This window comes from Anser anser (genome assembly GCF_964211835.1).
Source record: "Anser anser genome assembly, chromosome: 18".
NCBI lineage: Eukaryota > Metazoa > Chordata > Aves > Anseriformes > Anatidae > Anser > Anser anser.
This window is the reverse complement of record NC_139739.1, coordinates 5,359,043-5,377,469: the sequence shown is the minus strand read 5'-3', so window position 1 is coordinate 5,377,469 and position 18,427 is coordinate 5,359,043. Positions and strand designations below refer to the sequence as shown.

Sequence of the window (18,427 nt, the reverse complement as noted above, 5' to 3'; positions counted from 1 at the left end):
TCAAATGTCCTGGGTACAAAATATGTAATTTAATGTCAAGTCTGGATTTATTTCCTTGAGGACATTGGACTGACATTAACATAAGTTCTCTACCAATCATTCCAGATGGATTAGACATTAAACAATTGTTGCAGAACATACAATATAGTCTTAAAGGCATTGAATCTGCAGCCTGCATGTTCCTCAGGATATTATTACAAGATTCTTCATGTCTTTTTTCTAATGGCTTTTTGGATTCTCTGCTTTCAGCCTGCCACAACCAGCTTTACAAGTGTCCAACCGCTCTTTTTCAATGTTATTAATTTTTTTTTTCTATTGTAAAACATTTCTGATCATTCTTCTCTCTGTCTAACTGCTTCTTAAGTTTATTGCTTTTCTGTGGTGCTGTTAGGGATTTTATTTCCCAACTGGTATTACTTTTTAACTACTCATGTAAATCTGTATCAGTTCAGATTCATGCAGAAAAAACAATTTGTCACAAATCTGCAAAGGCTAAATGATCAAAGCAGAGCTTGCGGGCTCACTGCTTTCCTTCTCTGCCTTCTTCATCAGACCTAAAAATATTCTGTCTTCATTCAAATTCTTACACTGCTCTGTGCTATAGACTTTATGTATAGCTGGGGAAATAAATGTATGGGTCAGTTTCTTGGCATATCTGCAGGATCAGCAAAATTGCACCCATTTGTAGAGAATGTGGCAGTAGTTGTCACAGGCTAATCACACAGCAAAAGTTCCAAAACAACAGTGCCGTTGAAACCCAGGCACCAAAATATCCTTATTGGTATGGGATTTGTAACTATTTTTTGGAGGGAAATAACATTTTCGTTTCTGTGTCATATTAAAAAAAAAAAAAAAAAGTATCCAAATTTCCTGACCAAGACCAAATGTGGAGAGAAGGAATTTGGGGCCCAGGTCAGGATTTGCAGCCTAAAAAGGTGCCATCCTTACTGCCCTCTGTGCTGGAAGTTCTTGCTGGCAGCTGAAGGACACAGTGACTGGTGACAAAGAAGCTGTAATTTGCAGTCCAGTGGATTAACATCCAACAATATTATGCGGGGTTAATGCTGCCGACCTGTTGATACCAGTGACTGAAAGCTGTGGCCACCAGTATCTTCTGGAGTTGGGTGGGAGAAGAACTCACTGAGAGCAGCCCTGCAGAGAAGGACTTGGGGGTTCTGGTGGCTGAAAATCTCGACGTGAGCCAGCAGCGTGCACTTGCAGCCCAGAAGGCCAACTGCATCCCGGGCTGCATCGCCAGAGGAGTGGCCAGCAGGGCAGGGAGGTGACTGTCCCCCTCTACTCTGCCCTCATGAGGCCCCACCTGAAGTATTGTGTCCAGGTCTGGGGCCCCCAGCACAAGACGGATGTGGGGCTGTTAGAGCGGGGCCGGAGGAGGGCCATGAAGCTGACTGGAGGGCTGGAGCACCTCTCCTACAAAGAAAGGCTGGGAGAGCTGGGGCTGTTCACAGATGGTCTATAAGGTCCTTTCTGAGCCGAGCCATTTGATGATTTTATGGTAACCAAAGGTAAACGTAGATAAATGGCACTTGCCTAATTCTGTTACCAGAGGCACAGAGTCAGTCTCAAGACATGGTGCACAGTTAATGGGTGAGATTACCCACAGTGGCGTGAGGGCCCAACTTCTGTGGCTTCCACAGACAGGGACCAGTGTCTTTAGTCAGTCACTGTCATGGATTTTTTCTAAGGACATCCTGTGATCCAAATTCTGCCCCTGGGCATCATGGTGTCCTCACAAAGGTCATGGTTACATGTCCCAGAGCAGACTTTGGCCCCATTTGCCATATGGGAGCTGGAACATTATATTTTTTCTGAACGTCCTTTTTGTTTATTTTTGTGTTTCTGTTAAAAGTTCAAATGAAGAGCTAATTACTGACCCAGCAGAGCCAGTTGGCTGCAGGCTTCCCTGCTGCTCTGCTGTGCGTCTGCTCATGAATGAATTTTTGGTTTTGGGGCAGGTTTCCAAGGCCCCTGTGATGGTCCCAATTTAGCTCAACTTGTTTATTACTTGACATTCCTAACTACTAATGTACTATTAAAACTACAAGGCCAATCTGGAAGGAAAGATCAAAATAGGTAACAAAGTCACTTCTCCTCTGCACAGTGACCAGGACATAAGTTCTCTTGTTCCTTACAAACTTCTTTCCTCTCTTTAGAAATGCAAAAAACTCATTCAGTCACTGCTCTCTGGCTCTGCCAGCTAATTCCCACATTGGGGCAGATTTCATCCCTGTGAATCTGCTTTTTTCTCATAGTCACTGCATCATCTTCCCCTTGTCTCCCCAGTATGCTTTGTACATCATCTGCATTGCTATCAGGATTTTCCAGGTACAGCAAGGAAAAGGAATGGCAGAGCTCCAGGGATTGTTCCCGGCTTTGTCAGCTCTCCTAACCTTACTGCATCTCAGCTTTCACCTCTGGAAAATGAATAGAGGATAGTACAATTTTTAAAATGACATAAATATAAGTTCAGAGATGATAAATATATTAGTATTGTTACTGTCATATACACTGCTAAATGGCTTTCCCCTCTGAGAAGTACTTTGTAGACATGGAGGGAACTGAATCTTCGTATGTATTTATAAATGCCACACGTGCACCTTGACTTACTTGTTTTGCTGACAGATCTTGCTTGACCTCACAGAGTTAAATAAAAACTGTCAGAGGTGGGAAGAGAGGGAAAAACATGTTAGAGACTTGCAACATCCTGTAGTCAGCATGGCAGAGGTGAATTTTGAAGAGGGTTTTAATGTAAGTAGCTCTGCAGGTGTCATGGGCAAAAGCATGGGTCTGCTGGTGAACGAGCCGACTGGTAGGCATTAAAAGCTGGGGAAATTACAGGAGATAATAGAACAGTGAGGTAGGATGGGGCAAAGATGTCAAGGACCTTTGAGATGAAAATGAGGTGCTTGCTTTGTGTGCCTGGGTTATGAGGATCCTCAAGTCCTAAACACCAAGTAGGTGCTGTGTGTTTGGTGCCAGAGCTTAAGGCACTGCTTGGCAAGCCAGCAGCGGAGGAGAGTCCTCTGTGGATGTCCAGCATAAGGACAGCTGCGCTGATGCGGCTGATAATGCTGCTGCCCATGTGAGTCAGGGTCACTGAGGAAGCATGGCTAACAAAGGACATGTGAGTCACCAAGGCAAACTCATGGTGATAGTCTAGTATGTGGAAATAATTGAATGTCTCCCAGCAGGGCCTGAAAGCACAAACAAAACCCTTCATAAAGCACTGACAGACGGACCTCAGCAGATGTATCGTCCCACATTACAAGATGATATTGAAGTTGTTTTCAGGTGTGAATTTGTTTGTTGATAAAATGCTAGAAAAATCTAAACATATTCAGAAAGTAAAACACTGAATCCCCTTTTGTTCCATCTGTTCTGGATACCTCAGAGGACTCTTATGGGCCTGATTCCCACATGGTCTGAGTCTGGGGAAGCCTTTCACAGAAACCTTGTTCTGGAGTAAAACAAAGACAAATCATTTATACCTCTGTGATAAGCACTTAGAAATGTTGTTGTGAGGGAGCTGATGTAGTTACTGGGATCATTGACTCACTTATGCATCCCTAATCTGTAGGACAAATATTTCCGGTTGGTGCAGAAGCAGGGTGACGTGATTATGTGGGAGGAAGAGAACGGATAACGGAGCACTGAGAGCAGTGTGTGTGAGCAGGGAGGTCTCGCTGCTGAAACAACAGCCTCAGCTCTCCGCTGTGCCCAGCATCCATGGCTAAGGTTACTACATGTGCCATATTACACAGGAATTTGCAAAGTCCTATATCCTTCAATAAATTCAACTGGAACAGAAATTTTCCTGTATTTTCTTTGGACAGCAGAACCTTCTCCACAGAAGCTGTGTGGGAGACCATCTCCTTCACTGTCCCCTTCCCCTGTTCTTTGCCTCCAATTCCCCCCCACTCCCTATCTCCAGCTGTTCCCAGCTTCAGCTCCCTTTCAGCATGTCTCTTGCTGGCTATAACAGTGCAGAAATACGTTTGTGGCCAGGGCAGAGGACTGGGGCAGCAGGGAGTCTGCGGTGGCAGAGCCCTGGCCCTGCTCTGGGGGCAGCAGTGGTGGCAGGAGGGGCTGAGGAGCAGTGTGTGCAGGCAGGGCAGCAGGCGGATTTTGTCACAGTCTGGCTCTGGAAAGAAGGGGGTGACAGAAGAGGACCTGTCAAATGTGTCTGCTGGATATTTCTGCATCACAACGGTTGCTCTGATCTGTTTCTGGTTGGCCAGGCCCCAAGGAGCTGTTTGGCAGATGGGGACAGGGTTCCCCGGCCGTGTCCCTTAATATTCCCTTTACACCACCGAGTGCACGGGGGTTAGCACTGTCTGGAAGAGGGAAAGGGTTGATGTGCAGCTCAGAACATGGCCTCAGAATGACAGCAGCAAGCGATGAAAGAAAGAGAATAAAAAAAGCACATTAGACAAGGCCTGCAGTTTGTTTGGATATTTTTAATGCTTCCCTCCATGAAAGCAAAGCTCTTTCAATCAGTTTGACCCCCGTCATTCTGGCTCTGCTACACATCGCACCAAATATTTACTCTGCTAAATTGCATTGCTAGAGTCTCATTGGCATCTTGTCTTTGAAGTGATATCCTAGAGCTTTCATTTTGTTGCTGGAAATCCCTACATCATATCCCATCGTCTGCCCCTTACAGAGCTCCAAACCCCTGCAGGCACCAAACCTCCGTGTTAGGCTTCTTAACTGCAGGCCCGAGAATCAAAAGAGCCTTCATGCTGGCACATCAATCCAGGAGCCGAGATACTGACCCCATGTGTGAAATTTTGATTGGTTTTAGCTAATTTTGCATGACATGTCCCTACCAGTCTCCCCAGTCTCAGCGATTCAGCAGCATCAGACACAGTGTATTCGTGTACTTTAGGCCAGTTCTCCCAGCTCTGCTCTTCTGAAAGGTCTTCCTTTGACAATCAGACATGCCTTTCCCTCCTGCAATGATGTCTGGAAGTGCTGACAGCCTACTTAGGGAAAGCAAGGAAGAAACGCTCACCAAGTTCGCTTGCTTTTTGAGCAAACCTTGTTGATTATCAGCTAAAGCAGTCTGTCTAGAGACCAAATCAAGTATGCACACGCAGCTTCATGGAGTTGCAGTTTGGAGCTTGTGAATTAATTAGCAATTTTTCTGAAGAACCACAGCCTGACAATTCACAGCTACAATTCGTAGCTGTTTGACTTTGATAAACAGACAACGTACACAACAGCTTCCTAGGACTATGGTAGCCTACTTAGTGCTGCAAAGCACTGAAAACCGAAGTAGGACTTGCCAAAAGTAAGGTAACACAATTCCTAAATGCTAGACATTAAAGCAGTAAAGGGACTTTGACATTTTAAACAAATTAAATTTTTTATTTACTCTGTGGATGGAAAAAAAGTGAACTCCTATAGGAGGATTTGCCCCTCAGCTACCTAGTATGAAAGAGATCCAGCACAGCTTGGGCAGCTTACTGGTACCATTACGAACTGTACCATTCCTAAATAGTAGCTGGGCAGTTAATAAGAGTACCAAAAATGGAGGCAACATGTCCTGTCATTCATATTTTGTTCTCGCATTCGTCATGTGTGCTTGCCATGTCTCTACTTCAAGAAAACTGTTGCCTTTGTTAGTTGGTTCAGCAGCTAGGCCTTGGATCTGAACTGTGGAGTGGATGCTGCGTAAGTACAAAAACCAGAGGATCCCTGTTTTGAGGCAATTGCAATCTAGGTATGTGAGACCAACAAGGATAAGGAAAAGGGAGGTAAAAGGCATTTTCCTCTTCCTCAGAGCGAAATGATTTATTTATTTATTTATTTTCCCCATCACGTAAGTGTGTAGGACTGCATCCTGCAATAATAGCCAGTGTCCACACGGCAGGATTGCCTCGCTGTAATAACACACAAATGTGAAGCATGGGAATTTACCAGCCTGAACAGCAGCTCAGCAGCTTTAGTTCACCAAGGCAGATATGGTAGCACCTGGATTTTCCTTCTGACTAAGATACGTTTCTTTCTTTCCTGAGCCTTTTACTGAACGTGGCAGACTGTGCAATGAGAGACCTCTCACTGCTGGTCATCTTATTAATGATCCCACTCTTCCTTTGTAACACCTAGCTGTTGTTTTATTCCTTATTTACTACACACAGCACTGTCATATATTTAGCTTTTCTTTTACTGCTCAAATATAACTTAGCAGTGATAGATTATACAGAGATTAAAGTTCTTTAGTAAGAACATAAAATATCTAAAAGGCTTTGCAAAAGTTAACTCTTAGATTAAATATGACTATGATTTTTTCCTGAGAGCCTTTTGTGTGGCAGCAGGAGTGACAGACAGCTTGTGTGTCCCATGTTGCATTTTTCCCTACAGCACCAACCAGACATTGGCCGTTCTCTCTCTTTACCTGGGAAATTGTGCTTGCTGTGCTTTATATCTATATGCAGCTTTGTTTCACTGCTCATTCTCACTAAATCTTTTCACTCCTTCCTGGAGCAGAACTTCCTCTGTATCCCCCATGACCATGTTCCAATGCAGTAATGCTCTAAGCTTCAAGAAACATAACATTTTGAGGACTTCAAAATCGAATAGTTTGAAGAGTAAATATCTCAGTTGACATATGTGTTGTATGTCTGTTGTGTTTTTCGTGAAATCCCACCATGGAACTGCAGCCTCTAAGCCAAATTCACTTTGAGATAAGCAAATATCAGTAAGTTGGCTTCAGAGGAGATGCATCAGCTGGAAAGACCAATAAATTGGCCCTGCATCTTTGTCGAGTTACTTCCATGTCTTGGTCAGGCTGCAGACTAATTGTTGGTGCTCTGTCAGATTTTCATGGTGATTCTTGGAAACCTGCCAGCTGGGTTTCATGTGGAACCTTTTTGGTCCATCAGTATTCGACTGAACTTCAGAGAGAAATGTTTGCTCTTCCTGGACTTTCTGAGCTGTTTTTGCAGTTTTATTCTCATTCCTCAGTGCATGGGCTCTGTGTGGTGTCTCCTGGACTGAAATATCCCAACTAGAGCAATTTTTCAGGAGTAAGGGCTTCTAAAAAAAATATGATATTTAGCCTGTAGTATAAGTGGCTTGGCATCTACAAATCATTTAAAAGGTGGTGATTGATCCTCAAAAAATAAAATAAAATAAAATAAAAAACCTAGTAGAGAGGTGGCTGAATATCATCATTTATTATTAGCAACCTTTGCAGAATTTGGATAGCAGACTCTTGTGATTTTGATATGTTATTGATTCCCTCAGTATTTAAAAGAATAATTTTTTTTCAAACTACTACAAATACATGGTACTGTGAAAATGGAAATATAATTAGCCATGTGGTTTATATTAGATTTGGTTCATATTAATTCAGTGCTAATATTGTTTAGTAAGAATATATTAGTTTAACTCATTATTTTAGTTTAGACTTTCAGCTGAGATGGCAATTTAAAAGCATATTTTTAGTTTACAAGTCTGTTGAGAGTTGTGTTATAAAAAAGGGTACCAGGGTTGGAAATTATTTTCGTGTTCGGAATATCTTTTTGTGTATGATTAGTGTGTGGCCACTGTGCAGGTGTGGGGATGTGCATTAGTCTTACAATTCAGCTCTTGCTCCTTTTTGCATACGTTTTGGCTTGTAAATGGAGAGGTTCACTTCAGAATAAGATGTATCAATATAAGAGATCTTTTTTATGCATCATATATTTTAACGCCAGTAACCCCCACTTGCCTTTGCAGGAGTCTTTGTTTCCATTTATGCGCTTCCTAAAAATTGCTTGAGACTTGACCCTCAGGTTCTTCCGTGAAATTTAAAATGGTATCAGTGTCATCTCTCTGAACAGCAGCACCAGATGGCCCTGATGGTGTCCCAGGAGCTGGTTCTCATACTGCATCTTCTGCAGACTCTGTGAAGACAACAAAACACAGCAGCTCACCTATGTGACCAAAATCTTAGATGAGTCCCTTAATTGTATCCATGATCTAGGGTGACAAAGCAACAAGGGTGGGAGGATTAGTCAATAAAAAGAGGTTAAGTGCATGTAATGTTTGGAAGAAAATTACTCGTGTTACTTCCTCTTTATACCAACAATTGTAGGCTTATTATATGTAAATGAGATGGGAAAAGTAATTCAGCTAATCAAACATGGGATTTTGTTTGGCTTTGAAACAACTGCCAACAACCTGAAATTTGTTTGTTTGCTCAAGCTGAAGTTTCATAATATTCCCAGGCAGTGTAAACACAGCCTGGAAATCACACCCCAGACCCATTCCCAAACCTTCCTGGTGTCTGGACTCCTGTTTGAGGAGTGGTGCAGTGAAGTGGAAAGGGAATGGATCTGGCAGGAAACCCACCCCAAAGCAACAAAAATGACTGATTTTCAGCCACATGCATTCTTTAATCTTTCTTACTCTATAAGCATTGATTTTGCCCCAGCGGAGGAGGTGTGAGAGCTGGAGGTGACACCCCCTGTTGCATGACGAGCTAAACTTTTCAAGGAATCACAGCCTGAAAAAAGAAAGAAGAATGTATTCAGACATTGATTCTGCCATCCAATTCTTTCTTACCAATGGTTTTGCTGTCACATTTTGCTATTAAAAAAAGATCCATTTTCCCCTCTCTAGCAGCTGTGCGGAAGACTGAGTCAGCAGGTAGATATATCCAGAGGAGCATGCACCTGGGTTTCGGTTTATGCTCCTTTTTAACCCTGTGTCCTGATGCTAAGCCAGTCTGATTCTGGAACTGTCTTGCCTGTACTAAGTTAAAGCAGAAGCTGTTTAAGTAGCAAGTACTTAAATAAAATTTAGTTAATGCCCCCTCCTATCTCCCATTCCCAGTGACTTCAGATTTCACTCTTCACAATGAAAAATGCACACGTTAAAACAAACAACTAATTTTGAAGTTCATGTCAGTCTTCTTATATTTTGGATTCAGGTTTCACCGTCCTCTCTCATACCGGCAACATTGTCAACTCTTTCATTTATATTACAGGCTTCAAAAATTATTTTGTGTTGTTTCTGGCCCCAGTTCCTTTGTTGCAGCTAATTTTTTATTTTTTTTTAGTGCATCCTAAAATCTTGGAAACTAACAGGCAAATAAGGAAACCAAAGTTCTCTTTTATTTATTTCAAGCTTTCAGACCAAATACTATAATATTTTAGGACCGAACTCAAGCTGTTTGCAAGCTCAGAGCTGACAATAATGTACTACAACCAAGGAAATTTGCTTTGGAGCATTTCAGTTCCTCTGCACCACCATGTATCTAGCCCCACCAGCTGCTTCTAAAACTTGTACTTCAGCTGCCATAATCTTATCATTAAAGGTGGATTTAAGTTTTAAGAACCTATGAACAAACCTTTGTACTTGCAACCAGAAGCTGGGCGATGACTCTGCATTTAAGGTGCAAGCTCAGCTTTACTCCAGCGCCTGGTGCTAATCCAGTATAATCGAATGTTAGGTGGTGTGAACTCCCACCAGCTCCTTCAGAGAGATGCATCTATTTGCTTTATTGTTCAGCTGCTGCTTTCTGACTTTTAAAATCCCTTCCATGTTGTTTTTGTTTCTACCCTTGCAGTGGTAGCATGAGGAAAAAAGCTGAATTTGACCACATCCATGAGGATGTCAAGTATTTATACTTTATTGGTTTAGAAGCTTACTAAATTTAAACAGAAGTATTAACATGGCCTTAGGCTCTCTTGACAGTTATAAACTCTTCCGTGGGGGGATTTCGGTAATGCTTTCTAATCAGCTTAAGGAGTTAATTAAACAGCTGTCACTTAGCTTCTTAATTCGCAGACTTGATGCTAAATAAGATTTGAAATTAGTTATGCATGACTGAAGCATGGATTCTCCGATACAAATAAGATGGCTGCTTGCTGAAGAGGAGGAAAATCTAGGCCTTAAAAAAAATTAATAAAGACAATATTTAAGGTGGTACCCTGGATTAATGCTCTAATGGCTGATTAATTAAAAAAAAAAAAAAAAGGCATTATGAGGAAAATGGAAGATGTTAGTGAGTGCCAAATAGAACAGATTTTCAGGCAGCTATTCATTGTGATTTGGTGGCATGCCCTGGACTTGAGGAGATTTCAGTGATCACTTTGTTTTCTTCCCTACTGCAGCCTGTAGATGGCAAACCCCAAAGCCAAGGTACATATTGAAAACAGAAGAACCATGCTCAATTTTAGAAGCTAGGCGTTTAGCCTGGAAAAAATATATTCCACTACTGTAATCAAAAATGTAACTGGAAATCTGCTGTGCTTATGGAAGATGTATTATGGTGCTGTGCTGACTTTTTAATATTTTTTTTCCCTGTATACTGTGGTAGGACAAGTAGTTTTTTCTCCTGTAGGGTATGAGCTGCAGATCAGTCCAAGTTATTTCGAGGAAACATGTCTGCAGATCTTTTCTGAAAACAAGCTAGTGCCTTGCTCAGTGCTGCTTGTAGTGTAGTGAGGCTTGTGAGGGCTAACAGAGATTCGGCATTAAACTGATGTCTTGAATCATGCTAAAATGCTTTTGGAAAAGAATGCAGACAGTTACTACTAAACTTTTCTTTGTATTTTACTATTAAACAAAGTGTTCCTGTTATAAATCTGATGTGGGGCCTCAAAGCCAAGCATGAGTCAGTCATATATTTATTTGTTTTAAAAGTCATTATTAATGCAAACATTAGGAAATGTTGTGTCCTGGGAGAGAACAAAGGGAAGAGAAAAAGAGATTTATAAAGATACTGCTGAAGTCCTTTCTTTCACCCCAGGAATTATATGGCAAAAGATATCCGAAAGGAAATTAAATTGCAGGGAAGCTACCAATTAAAACTGAAAAACTAATAGGTGTTCACTTCTGCATTTCTACTGAAATAGATGCTTACTGCATGCATCATCCAAATATGCTTCTGCTGGAGGGCTTAATATGCTCAGTTATTTAATACGAGTCTCTTCAGTAGGCAAAGAATACTCTCTCCAGAATCTTCTTTAAAAATATTACCATTTTTGAACATGGTGGTAATTTCAGAATAAAGATTACCTGGTCTTCAATTTCTATTACATTAAAAAAAATGTTTTTGTGTGATTGTTATGATTCTTTCCTTTGTTTATTTTAGGGGTTCTGTGTATGGGAATTATGCTACATAATGGTTAGAGAAAGATCAGCATTTTTTTAACAGCTGCTCAGGAAATCAACTTTAAGTACTCTGAATATTTGGCTACGGCTTTGTAAAACCCATAAGTATTCCCATCTTGTAGTGCCCTGGCATCATATCTCCTATAATCTATGTTAGTTATGGATAAAGAATATGAAATATTTCTTCAGAAGATTCCTTTATCACTTAAGCAGCAAAAAGTAACACTTTTAAATTAGTAACTATTTAGATTTATAGCTTTTACATGCTGAGACTCTGAACTATAAATCTCTATATAGCTAAATAAGTATCATGTTTGTTTCCTCAAAATGAAATAATTTTTATATGCTTTCACCATGGGAACATTAAGCCCTTTCTAGCCATTAAACAAATGACTGAAGAAACGTTTTACTCTTCCCCCGTTGCATAAATTGGTGTAAATGGTTATTATGCCTCTGTGTCAAAGGGAGAGATGCAAACCAGGTGCCTAAAGAGATCATCCTCCAAGTCTATACACGTGGAGGTACTAAGGAATCTGCAAACAGAATATACAGCTCAGTTTTTCTGGCATAGATTTGCACAGCTTCAGACATTGCCAGCTTGCTTTGTGCTTCTTTTACTTTGGAGAAGTATTGGGTGCATTTGTTTTCCTGGGACTGGACGAGCACTTAACTGGTAGAAAATCACCATAGACATTTTTTCCATGCTGTGCATGGTTCTGAACGTAGATCTGGAACATGGATACAGACAAAAACTATAAAACCTTGAATATGGGATCTTTGATTTTAGATAGAGACAAAACAGGAATTTTCTTCCTTATTTTAGAAGCAGGTACATGTATACTTGTCTCCTGGTATTTAAGTACTTCCTTTAAAGTCCCTGAGACTATTGCCATGATTGGTGTAAATTCAGATCTGTTGGACTGATAGCCTCAGACAGAAAGCTCTGGGACAGGACCTAAGTCACTGAGCTTTAAAGCCACCCAAGACTTTGGACTTGCAGAAATTCCCTGTGTGTTGGATGTTCTTTGCACATGCTTTTAAAAGGTGGCTGAGAAGGAACATGGGTAGTGGCAGTGGCATAGCTGATGTTTTAAGTAACTTGGTTTTGAATGTGTTTCCAGAGAGCAGCAGTACCACCTATATTAGGATGCAGTCTGTATTCAGAATATCCAAAGCCAGGACTCAGAATTTGGAAACTTGAAAGAGATTCATGAAGCTTTTGAGAATCATTCAGTTAGTAACTCTTACCAAGGGAAATTACATTTGCCTTTGGTAAGCAGACCTCATTAATCACACTGTTTCAAAGGCTTGGTTATTAAACCTTCCTTTGCTTTATAAAATAATTACAAGGGTCATATTGTAATGTACTGACTGGAGGAAGAAGGGCATTCCTGCTTGGGGGAGCAGGTATTTTCAACTTGGCAGTAGGTACAAGTATCTAGGCATGTGATATGGCCTCGAATAGTCCCAATGAAATGAGATTCATGCCCAAGTGTTTGTGAGATCAGGACCTGATACTTGGATTCTGTAATTATCGTATAGTGTAATAGCACTTGTTCTGTCAAGCTGCCCCTGTTTGCAGCTCAGTCAAGCCTATAGGAGAGTGGCAAAAGTATCTAAATAACCTGCATGTAGTAACTTTGCTGAAAAGCCCATATTTGAAATAAATAAAAGAACCTGGAAACTTAATTGCTAGTCTTCCTGAGATCCCAGTTGCCTGAATAATATATTCTCTTCTGAGAACAAATGCACACTCAAGACAGATGGGCCTTACAGTACAGGCAGATATTCTCACCTTTCTATGAATTATAATTTCAAAATATCTGAAGGGCTTTTGTGCTGAGGGAGGGAGAGGATTTTCTTCTTAAGTTCTCTTTTTGTGAAATCATATTTCACCCTACCCTAAAGATCATGGTAAGAATGGGGAAACTTTAGCAAAGCAGCTATCAAAAGACCAGGATTTTTTTTTCATTCTTTAAATATTGCTTTGAGTCTGAATAAAGCATCTCTGTTTCTTTAAGTAATGGGAAACTGTCCTTTTGATCCATATGCTTTGGAAGAGAGAAGCCTTAGCTTCTCTTTTTTGGCCCAAGAGGCAGTAGGGGGAGTCATCATCTCCTGGTAACTTGGTTTCGATCTTTTACTTCACTGTCTTCCACAAATGAAATCAGGTCAGTCTCAGAGCTCATAGCGGGAGCTATTTAGATAACAAGCGGTTAGCACTTGGGGGGCTTTGGAAGCCTTTATTTCACAAGAGACAGCTGAAATCAAGAGCTTCTTGTTCTATGGGTTAGTCCGTGATTTGAAGGCATGGTTCTGAAAAGCTTAGAGACCTTTCCAGGAATAAGCAACATTCTGCAATAAGGAGATGAAGAATTCAGGGACCAATTTGGGCTCCCTGTGTGTCATAGTGCAAGTCAGTGATATCTGCTGTGCATGACTGATGTGACACCTAAGTAACCGAGGGTGCTATTTAGCCTTGTGTTCACATGATCAGAAATCAATGCATTTAAATTAGAAATGATAAATCAATTGGAAGGAATTAATTTTGCAATAATCCTCACAACAATGTTGTACCAGTAACACACATCACTGCAGAGTTTGTTTAATTCAGAGCCTAGACCTTCTCAGCGTCCTTCCTTTCTGAGAGATGATGGTTTTGCATGAGCCTCATTGACAGATAAAGAAACAGTTGCAAACAAGTGCTAGCCCATCATTAGCAAACAAGAGCCAGGATAAGACCTAGATAATCTGATTGGGGTCTGATTCCCTACAGTCCTGTGGTGCATTAACGTGGGACCAGAATGCCAGCACTCTTAAAATAATTCCCTAAGTGGAAGAGGAGGAGAACCCAGATCTTATCTGTCATGAGAGACATTGCCACTAGCCCACGTTACAAGTTGTGAACTGGGAGACTGACTTTGAATCTGCCAACATTGCATCCCCAAGACCAGCCTAAAGCCTGCATTTAAGACTAGAGTGGCTTCTGTGCATGGCCATCCCGAGCATCCAATGAAATGGAAACATTTTGTGGGTAGAAAAGCCAGACTTAAACCAGGTTATTTTTATGTGATCAGCATGGTCATTAGTGAGCTCAGGGTGGAGGCTTCAGCATAGCTAGATGCAAGAGACATCTTGTTAATGCCGTGCAGCATCACTCCTTGGGTGTTAGGGTGTTCGGAGGCTTGATGAGCAGTCATGAAAGAGCAATTAGAGTATGACAGATGTGTTACCAGCCCTCAATCAGAACTGGAAGCTTGGTTCCAGGATTAAAGGGAGGAACTTTGTCCCTTCTGCCTACTGTGCTTGGAATAATTCTTAAAATAGACATTAGAAATTAATGTAAAGCTGAATCTAGGTGGCATTAATGAAGTAATAGCGAAATATACTAACCAAAAGGGCTTTTTTTGGTCTCTTAGGAAGCAGAGATCCTGAATACAGCTATTCTCACTGGGAAAACAGTGGCTGTCCCTGTCAAAGTGATCTCTGTGGAAGATGATGGGACTGTGACTGATCTTCTGGAATCTGTGGAGTGCAGATCATCAGATGAAGATGTCATTAAGGTAGGCCCATACTGCTTCATTGCACAAAGGGAGAGGCCCTACAAAACAGTGATGTTCTCCAGTGTGACAAGTTCTTTTTCCTTCCTAACTGTTCTGCTGCTGAGAAACAAAGGTTTATTATCTATGTACAGCAGAGCAATAAAACAAACAGAAAATCGCATATATTCTATCTTGCATGTCAAATACTTAGAACTGTTTGTCACTTCCCACCTCTGAAGTATTTTCAGAGCTCACTCTACCTCTGCCTTTTACTTTTCAGCTATATGGGCTCTGTGGGGGTCAGGAAGGTTTGCAGATCTTCTAGAGTAGGAAATAATTCCTCTGAAGTTAGTTTGCTGCATTGGAACAGGAGTTGTGTGACTCAAAGTTCAGGTCTCTTCTTAGTACTGACCCAGTAGTGTATTGCAAACAACATTAGGTTTAAATTTGGAATTTTCTTTGGTCACAACTGCTAACTAGAGGGTATCACAAAAAATATGTTGCCCACCAGTCATGGACTGGGAATTACTTGGTAAGAAACTTGACAAGTCCATTTACTCTGAACAACAGGTAAACTTCTTTCAAGACACGTGACAGGAGATAATATATGGCTACTCCTAGCTTTTATTCACAGTTTGTACTTCCCTACCCAGTGGTGAGGAGAGAGCCTGCAGGAAGCTTTCTAAGCCACCATTTTACTACTGAAATCTCAGGGTCAGGTTGTACCCTCAAGACATTTGCTGCTTCATGAAGACTTTCAGCTTGTACCAGTAAACACTAAAAGCTTTTAAGAAGCCCTGCATATTCTGCTCAATTTGGTTAATGGTTCACACACATTAATGGTAGAGGAAGACATGATCAGCCATGGAGATACAGTAGAAAGGATTCCAGCATGGTGACAGAAGCATTGGCTCATCTGCACCAGCTTTTATGTTTTCGCAGACATCCGTGACCGTCAAATGAGAAGACAAAATGAGAGACACAGTTACAAATAAAAGTTAAAATTGATTTTTTTTAACATAACCAGCCTGTCACAAAATGATTTGAAATACTACAGGCAACCCCTTCAGCTGCTGGAAATCACTGTTATCCCATTAACTTTTGTGAACTGCACCATATTGAGGACTTGGCCTTTGTGAAATTTGCCTTAGCCTAAAGCTGACTGGAATGCTAAGCTTTCTCCTTCTTACATTAGTTCATTTTAATTTAGATTCGAATGGCTAAGGGTATTGCTAATTCCGAAGCAAGGCTCTCTGGGCCCCATTAGCCAAAAAAACTCTTTCCGTGGAGCCTTTTTTGCCTGTAAAGGAAAAGAAGAATGTAGGTGCTTGTTTGTTACTGTCATATGGGAGAACTGATGAAAGTTTGAGAAATAACATTATGTCAGAGAGGGAATGACAACCTGGAGCAGGGTAATTGAAGAATAGAGCTGGGTATGGGTTTAAATGATCTTTCTTGTACTATCTCTAAACATATTTAACTTTTTGCCATGTCGACATTCATTGGACTTGTTTTAAGCAATTTCTTCATGATAATTTTTTATACACAAGATGAGTCCATGCAATTGAGAAGTCCACCTTTTTTTGTGTTTCCATTTTAGAATCTACTCAGGTCTTCTGGTCTAAATAGCCACCTATACTGATATTTTCTGACTAAATGTGTCTTTCTGGCTGTCTTAATCCAAATGTCCTTCTTGCTTTCAGGAAGCCCTTTAGAATCTGGTAAATCTGCCAGATAAAGCAAACTGATGAACTGAATCTAGATTTAAAAACAGGAAGAAATCATTTGGTTTTCTTGCCTTGTGTTGTGGAAGCTAATGAACTAAGTCTTCACTCACATTAATTAATTAACTTTTCATTTTATTCAGAGAGTTGGAAAAAATAATTTGAAAGCAAGTATATGATTTGGAAGATATTTGAAGCATCAATTTTGTTTTCCAAAGTTCTAGTTTATCAAAATGTTTTGGCATACTCATTGGGTATTTGTGAAATGGTTTTGGCTGATGTAAATCTGCAACAGTTTGTAGTATATATGTTTGGCTCTTACCCTGGCAAAGAGCTTAATGTGGTAGCACTTCTTATGTATATGTCTATCATCAATGGTAAATACGTGAATATACCAATAAAGGTTTCTGTGCTTCCTGTTATTCATATATACCATTGCACAATAATGCTAATGATAGGAAAAAATAGGAAATAGGAAATCTAGTCAGGGATCAAGGTGTTCTGGGCTTCTGCAAACATCTCACTAGAGTTCACTCCTCTGCAGTAGAAAGGCAGATTTCAGCAGCCTTAAAATGAGTCACCAGTTTAAAGTGAGTTTTTAATTGAAAATGCCTCTCTGAGTTTTCAGTTTACCTGCTCTGTTTCAGACCAAGTCTTGTTCACAGACATCTTATGTAATGAAGACAAAGTTATATAATTAGTGTCCAGCCTTCAGCATGCAACAGTAATTAGAGTTTCTGTTCTCTGGGCATTGGAGTGGTGAATATAAAATGGAAGAAAATGTCTGCTTTAAATGCCAATTGAAATATAAAGTTTAAGATTACATTTCTAATATCTTCACTGTTGTTGTTTTTCCATGGACCTGTCGTGTAATATCTTTTATTCCTATTTTTTGTGTGTTGATTAATGATGAATTTAAACTCATTTTCCCTGCTCAATGTTGGTATCCTCATTTGACTTTTGGTTCCAGCAGCCGCATTTATTCCTCACTTTTTTCACTGGGGACTTCAAAGTACTCTAGGGATCCAGACCAAATTCTGCACTTTGTCTGCCAAACTGCATCTACTTGAACTTGGTTAAATAAGTCAGGACAGAATTTAGTCCGCTAAAACAATATCATTAATGGCAAATGATGTCTGAAATGATTTAGCCCACAGTGACAGAGTAACCATGCCAAAAAGTGGAGGCAAGGTATAGATTCTGTTTCACAAATGAGGAATATGAAACACAGAAAAATTTCAAAGTGCTATAATGAAGTTTTGACCATTGAAGTAGATGGTAAAACTTGTTCTGATCTCATGGGAAAGAAAGAGATTAGTGATCGGATTTTTTTTTTGTTGAGTTGTTCCTGTGGATCAAAATCTCAACATAATTTAAATCAAGACTGAGGAGAGGAAATAGAAAAAAATCAACATGTTCTAATCTTTCATTTTGAAAGGCATTTCCATTTCAAAATGTCCCTTTTTTTTAGCCTTACCAAAGCATAGATGTCTCAAAAGCATCACTTTCCAATGCTCTGTTTTCATTTTTTTCATTTGATGAGTTAATTGAAAATCTGCATTTCAGTTGCCTTGAAATGAAAACTCTTTGAAATTCATTTTGTTTGATCAATTAACCAAAAATTCCAATATATTCTCAGCTCTGTCCAGAAGCTACTTGCCAGAAATCACATAGTGAATGGTGCCAGCACTGGGAACAGGATACAGTTTCTCTGGCCCTTTCTTATGCTACGCTGTGTATTTTGTGGAGGATTGCATTCAAAATCTGTATGTTATCCAAAATTGTGTGCTTTTCTAACAGAATTCCTTAGCTTTTTACCTTCTAGAGCATCTTGTATTTTACATAGATCTCAGATAAGGATGTGAACGGGAGGTGAGACGTGTTAACTTACATCTGTATTACAGGCAGACTCCCGGGTGCAGAAGGAGTGAAAGGAGATTCCTTACTACTGATACCCTTTGCCCAACCTGGGGCTTACCACAGACCCACGGGGCTGCGTACCAAGTGCAGAGGCTGTGCAAGAACCTGTGG

General features: G+C 40.4%; 1 protein-coding gene and 1 long non-coding RNA gene across 14 annotated transcripts in view; one reads left to right on the top strand and one right to left on the bottom strand.

Annotated features, from left to right (window-relative positions):
• The window catches only part of TMEM132D (transmembrane protein 132D), a 288,591-nt gene that overhangs the window by 235,002 nt on the left and 35,162 nt on the right, over positions 1–18,427 (top strand). For all 13 annotated transcript variants that reach the window (XM_083803690.1, XM_083803691.1, XM_083803698.1 and 10 more), the window contains one exon: positions 14,550–14,693. In XM_083803690.1, coding sequence (XP_083659816.1) covers positions 14,550–14,693 — 144 coding nt within the window. The remainder of the gene's footprint in view (positions 1–14,549; positions 14,694–18,427) is intronic.
• Positions 6,237–10,675, bottom strand: LOC310883419. The gene is made up of 3 exons (XR_014573525.1): positions 9,362–10,675; positions 8,419–8,515; positions 6,237–7,913 (listed from the first exon to the last, which is right to left on the bottom strand). It is a non-coding gene; the product is annotated as an uncharacterized lncRNA (long non-coding RNA).